Here is a 7,010-nt window from a genome sequence, read left to right as displayed (position 1 = left end):
CGATTGCAATTAGTACGGATCCACAACCCTATATGCAATTCGACCGTAGTTAAAAGAGCTTAATGACCATACGTCTTTCGTATGGTTTGCAAGCTATTATACGAGAGTATAAGTTTAGCTAGGGTACTTATATAGTTGGCTGAAGGTTCCTTCATTACCAAAAAAAAATAAAAAAATCAATGACTGTTATCAATTTAATGTGTTCAATATCAAAGAATTAGAGTACTTGAAATACCAAAGGATCTTAATTTTTATTTTATTTTAGTTTATTTATTTGTTATTGATGAGGTCGGTTTGGTAAGATTGGGCCAAACTTCCCCTAAAGTCGGGCTCTCAAGACGAAATAAAGTGGGTCATGAGAAGTAAAATGATTTAAAGGGCAGAAAGCCCATTATTAGAAGTTATAAACAGTAGAGATCTCGCCGTTAGAAAACAAATGAGCTCGTCACCAGAAAGGGCGCCAAAAGAAGAGTTCATCGATGAAGAGCTTAACGTTATAGAGCTCGCTGACATATAGATCGCATGGGTAAAGTCCACCGCTACGTCTCGGCTCGCATAAGAAGAGCAGCAGGAAGTTGTAGGTAGCGAGCTGAACGAGAGCCATTAGAAGCAGAAAACTCGGAGATACTTTTCCTAAATAGATAAGGAAAGTATGTATTAGTAATGGAGCAATCAATGTGAACCTCGACCTAATTAAGGCGAGTTAAACTAAGAAACAATTAGAGAGTCTTCCTATATAAAGTCTTGTAATAAGTCCGATTACGATTTTTAACATGAATGAGAACACTTTTATACTCTCTTCCAAACTTTCATACTTATTATTTTCCGTTCGTCGAATTCTTCTTCTCCAGTGATCAAAGACCGGCACCCTGTGGATTTTCCGATAGTCAAGGACGTTGGTCTTGCAAAAAGGTCTTGAGGGTGTAAATCCTACACCGACAGTAATGATGGATGTTTAATTAAATTTGACAAATATCAATTTTCAACAATTCCAATAATAATTACAGCATTATTTGGCATCTGTGAATTATGAGAATAAATACATTATTATTATTTTACAAATTCGTTTGCGGTCCATGCATGCATGCAAGGAAGGTTGAGTGCTTGAGTACTTAAGTCATAGTCTAAGTCGATGACTCTAACGTACATTCACTGGTTTTCTGCCAGCTTCTTAATATTTATTTTTTTTAACTAAAATGGTAATATTTTAAATGGATGAGTACTCCATATATATCATATTTACTTACTATTATTATTATTTTTTTTTTTACTCCAGGTGTAATTAATTATTTTGTCTTGTTATAGGAATGGGACTCGGCGACTAATTTTACCAAAGAAATGGGCACTTCAGTTCAGACAAAAAGTGGACCATGGAAAGTGCTAGAATTTTTTTTTTAATTTATTAAATTTGATAAATATATTAACAGAATATGTGCTTCGGACAGGACAATTTTGAGATAATATCAACAGCTATTTAATTTCTACATATTACCAAAAAAAAAAAAAAAAAAAAGAGAAATTCAATATCAATCTAATTTCATGTAGCATGCATGCTGCAGTAAATGTGTTTATAAGAAACGCATTATTACAATATTAAAACTATATATTCGTATATAAAAATGTGCGCAACTGTCGGTGTATCGAAAATATTTTCATATTGATCAAGAACTGTTATATAGTGATGTAAAGAAGTGTGGCTAGAAAGTAGAGTTTAATTTGGCTTAACAATATTCAATTTATTTTCCTGAATATAAATAAGTGAAGATATTTGGACAAACACGTAGATATTTTATATCCGACTTGAAAAATTAAAGTGGGTAATGTCAAAATTCGAGCTAGGATATTCCTTACAAGATGGGCCTTGTTTTTAAAGATATTTCTAGAATTTTGAACTCATATATCAAACAAAATAAGTGAGACGATAAAGTATTATGGTTTACACACACCAAATATACTATATAATAATATACATATATATGAATGCAATTGCATCTTTCTCATTAATTATGAACTTAGCCTATCTTGAATATTATTACATTTGTGTAACATATATGTGTAAACCATATTGATTTCCTTGATTTAATTAAACTCTAATCCAATGTGCCGGGGCTTATTTTTAAATTTATTTTTGGGATTTGTTTTTCGAGTAAATAATTTGAGAATCGTAACAGTGTCTAAATGTGTTGGAAAAAAAAATTTAGAAAATGAATTTGAAAAATAAACTGTTTTTTTTTTTTTTTTTTTTTTGTGTGTGTGTGTGTGAAAACAATGTTTGTTTGTTTGTTTTTTTATGAACATATATTTTACTGCAATAATAGTCCAATAATGAAGAGAATATTTTTTGCCATTATTATTTTTTTTTTTTTTTGAAAATAACGAATTCATTTTGAATAGACATGGCCACGGAGCGGATCGAGCCGGGTTCAAGTAAGAACATTAAAACCAAAACACTACCGAACATCGCACAATATAGATTCCGGAAATTTATCTAACATCATTCAGTTTGCAAATTATGGCACACGACCCTAGTTTATTCAGTACTCTTCTAGAATTTTTTTTCTTTCAGAAAAACACATATATGTATATTTTTGGTTCTCTTTTTTTTTTTTTAATAATTAACACCATCAAAAGAGCCAGTAGTATTTTTTTTTTTTAACTGTGAATACTCTTTTTAACTGAATGTTAAAGAATATAATATTTGAATAAGGGGGGACCAGAAATATAAGCTTTCAAATAAGTATTAACCAAAACGGGACAATCTTCCAAGAAAGGTCTCTTTCATATTTAGAGGGATTAACAAATTGACACGATGCACCAAAATAAATATATAGTATATATAATATATTATAAAGAGAGATTGGATCAATGACTTCCCCATTCTCATCACAAATTAAGTTGTGGGTCCCACTCGAAATCCCATAATCAGACATCCATCCAATCAAAACCCACAGATTCAGATCAATTTTCTTCATCAGCCAATCAGAGCGAAGATAAGGCCCTCTTGTGGGTTTCCCAAAAGCGCATATCCAATCCTTGCTGGAAAAAGAGACCCAAAAGCGCATTTCAACATTAATAAATAATACTGCAAAAGTGCATTTTTTTGTGGGTCACTCACTCCACACACACATTACCAAATAAATAATTGCACTGTATACATACACACCAAACCCAACGTACTTTTCTTATTCCGATTCTCTATTCCGATTTTGATTGCATTTTCAATTGTTTTTTTGTAAATTTCACCAAATTGATGAAATAAAAAAAAACACCCACAGACACACACTAAATAAGAGAGAAGAACACCATGATTTCTTCATCAGACAGAAACATGGCGAGCGCTGTCGGCGGGAAATCGGTTCGGGCTTGCGACAACTGCGTCAGAAAAAGGGCGCGGTGGTACTGCGCCGCCGACGACGCCTTCCTCTGCCAGTCTTGCGATTCGTCGGTCCACTCCGCCAACCCGCTGGCCCGCCGCCACGAGAGGGTTCGCCTCAAAACGACGTCGTTCAAATCATCAATTGACGGCACCAGCGATCAACTCCCCCAACTCCAAATATCCCCGCCCACGTGGCACCAGGGTTTTACCCGGAAGGCTCGAACTCCGAGGCAGAAAAAGAATTCTTCCAACAACAAACAGCGATCGTCGTTCGGCCACCTCGTGCCGGAGATTTGCAGCGAGGCTGATAACTCCAACGAGGAAGAAGAAGAAGAAAACGAGGAGCAGCTTCTTTATCGGGTTCCGATTTTCGATCCGTTTGTCGCGGAATTGTGCACTCCTCTCAATAACAATAACAATAACAATAACAACAATAATAATACTCAGAACGGGGTACAAACATGCGAATCGAAGGGTGAATTGGTAATTTCCGACGGGGGTTTCGGTGAAGAAATGAACCATCTGCAAGGGTTTCTTCCATCGGAAATGGACCTTGCCGAATTTGCGGCCGATGTCGAGAGCTTATTGGGGAAAGGGCTCGAAGACGAGTCGTTCGATATGGAAGGGCTAGGGCTTTTGGATTGCGACGATGAGAGAGAGAAATTGGAGTGGGGTAATTTGGGGAGCGACAGAGTGAAAGTTGAAGATGATGATGAGGAGTGTAACAATGGGGAGTTTATCGATATTGGGAGGGAGACTTTCGAGCTCAATTTCGATTACGATTCTCCGATTACCGGTGAAGACGAAGAAGAAGAGGAGGAAGATAATAAAATTGAAAATGTGGAGCCAATTGTGATGATGAACAATTTTGAAGATTCCAATAGTAAAATGTTCGATTCGAAGAAGATTTTCCTGAGGCTCGACTACGACGGTGTTTTGTCGTCTTGGGACGATCGGAAGTCACCGTGGACAACCGGAGAACGGCCGGATTTGGATTCCGATGAATGCTGGCCTGATTGCTCGGTATGTATCGATCTACATTTGTATATATATGTATATAGTGCTTTTATATATTGTTTTCTGTTACAGATATTAATATTAAATGATTCACATCACTGGCAGATTAATTAATTAATTATATATAATGTGTGCAGGGGACATGTGGAAAAATGCATGTATATGGGAATCATCATGACATGGGCATGATGATGATGATGGGAGGCGGCGGGACACATGGCGGGGCAGTGGCGGCGGCAGTGGACGGAGGGAGACAGGCGAGGGTGTCGAGGTATAGAGAAAAACGGAGAACGAGGTTGTTTTCGAAGAAGATAAGATACGAGGTTCGGAAATTGAATGCGGAGAAGAGGCCCAGGATGAAAGGGAGGTTTGTCAAGAGAGCTAATTTTGTTGCACAGGCTTTTGCTTTGCTCAATAAATAGGGCATGCAGGCAATTAATATATATGTATATTTTTTTTAAATGCCAATTACGTCAGAGTTAACTATAAAGTTGACTGAAAAGGAATGAATGCAGTGTAACGATTTTGTACTTCGAAGTTCTTGTAGTAACTCAAGTTATTACATGAGCACGCAATTTGTTTGAGTATATAAATATTTGGCTGTACGGAAATTATTTCTATTGCTGCAGTATTGCACAATGTGCACTCCCAACACTGGAGAAATAAATCGAAATTAACTTCAATTGACCACTGTTACATTAAAAATACATAATTCTCCCCTAATTCAAGATAAAGGTATATATATATTTTTTAATTTTAGGTCACCTTAAAAAATTTATTGAACAAATTAAACACCCAATAAAGTTCAATAATTAGTTAACCAATTGGTCGAGGAGATTAGTCATGATTAACTAAATAATTAGATTTTTTTTAAGATTGGTATCTGGTATCCCAATAACTCGTGGGTGGACCTACAAATATTATGTTATTATGCCTTACCTTGTCTTTCAGAGAGTTTTTTCAATAAATAATTGAATTTTCATTAGATTATTTAAACTTATATTGACAACCAAACAAAGCCTTAGACTTATGTTACCAAATAAAATATATGGAAATACTCTAATTTCTAAAAACAATTATTTGAATTATAATTTTGACAACAATGAGGTTATTGTGGTTACAATATGGCCCCGTTATGCTCGGGAAGATTAAGCATTATTAACTAAATAATTATGTTTGATGTTTAGTATTCAAAATAACTTTTTTTTTGTTTTTTTTTTTTTCCCCCTTTTGATGTCTGGGGTCCAATAAAATGACAAGGTCTTCATTAGATTATTTAATTTTATCATTGTTGATCGTCAATTTGACAACCAAACTAGACCTATATATGTAAAAAAAATTGGGATTCATATGAAATTAATTAATTTGAAGAAAACTATAAGATCAAAAGGTTAAAACATGAAAAGAGTAGGGTATAGTGGAACAGCTTAGAAGTAAGAAGTTGTGGCAGAAGAAGAATTATTTGAACAAGTGTTTGTTTCTTAGCAAGTACAATATATACAAGAGGGTAGAATAAAGGCAATGCACAGATCACTACACTGAGTAGTACAGTGGCCCGGCCCGCCAATTAAATACGAACGGTGTCGTTTATTAATCAGTGTGCGTAGTTGACATGCAAGACTAGTGCTGTGGTCCCTTCAATTTGGCTATACGCCCTTTGAAAGACGATGACCCGGGCCCACGCACGAAAATGACGACTCGCGTCCTATCATCGCTGCCAATATAGAAGCGTCTTCGCTCTTCGATTCTCCACACCCAATTTAATAACTATCTCGATCCCCATCTCAATAGATATTTCTCTAATTTGTTTACAGCGCTTTCACTTTAATTTTCCATGCTCATTCGAGAGTCCGGCCAGCTGGACATGTGTCGTCGATTTGTCCAACTGCTTGTTTCATGCGACGCTTGGCATTCAACCGTATCGCTTTTTCTTACCTCCGTGCGAAACATACTTTCACTAAATTCGACACCGGATTTCAATTGTAGTTTGTTATGGTACAATATTTTTCGTTATCGATATTTGCTTTTTCAATTGGCTTAGAGATCGGAATATTGGCAATGTAACCACATGTTTAGGCAGCCATTATACTCGCTCCCTCCAACTTTGCCGGAGCTGGGGGCATTGTACTACTTTTCGATTTTTTTTTTAAAAACAAAATTGGAATACAATTTAGATTTTGATTTCTGATCCAACAATTTCCAAATATATCTTCGAACATGCCAATTTAGTTTGAAAATAACGCGTATAATATTATAATTATAATAAATGAGTAAAAAATTAAGAACTGTCGAATCCTGTAGATCCCAATTTTTTTTTCGATTTTTGAACAAATTTACATTATCGCCCCGAAGCGGGAAAGCGCATCATTTTTATTATATGGTTTGTTTGATGCTACACCCTGTGAAATACATCGGGTGATTATTAACAGTTGATCTGCACACAATCACACACATACACTGCTTAGTAGGAAGTTATTTCACCACATCAACGATTAACAATTACCCAGCACACAATGTGTAGCATCTGAAAGACCTCATTATATCCCGCAACTTAAATTATCGCCCCCAAGTGGGAAAGCACATCATCATTATTATTAATTTTTTTTTTTCTTTTTTT

At 35.5% G+C, this 7,010-nt stretch overlaps 1 protein-coding gene across 1 annotated transcript; it reads left to right on the top strand.

Annotated features, from left to right (window-relative positions):
• Nucleotides 1-3,084: 3,084 nt before the first annotated feature.
• LOC105969895 (zinc finger protein CONSTANS-LIKE 16) lies at nt 3,085-5,004 on the top strand. Its single transcript, XM_012994666.2, has 2 exons — nt 3,085-4,399; nt 4,531-5,004. The coding sequence occupies exons 1-2, from the start codon at nt 3,305-3,307 to the stop codon at nt 4,813-4,815; spliced, it is 1,380 nt and encodes a 459-aa protein (XP_012850120.2). The 5' UTR covers nt 3,085-3,304; the 3' UTR covers nt 4,816-5,004.
• Nucleotides 5,005-7,010: the final 2,006 nt, after the last annotated feature.

The sequence above is a fragment of the Erythranthe guttata genome, chromosome 12 (assembly GCF_056151865.1).
Source record: "Erythranthe guttata isolate IM_541 chromosome 12, IM_541, whole genome shotgun sequence".
NCBI classification, from domain to species: domain Eukaryota; kingdom Viridiplantae; phylum Streptophyta; class Magnoliopsida; order Lamiales; family Phrymaceae; genus Erythranthe; species Erythranthe guttata.
The sequence above is the reverse complement of the archived record's forward strand: the minus strand, read 5'-3'. Positions and strand labels throughout refer to the sequence as shown.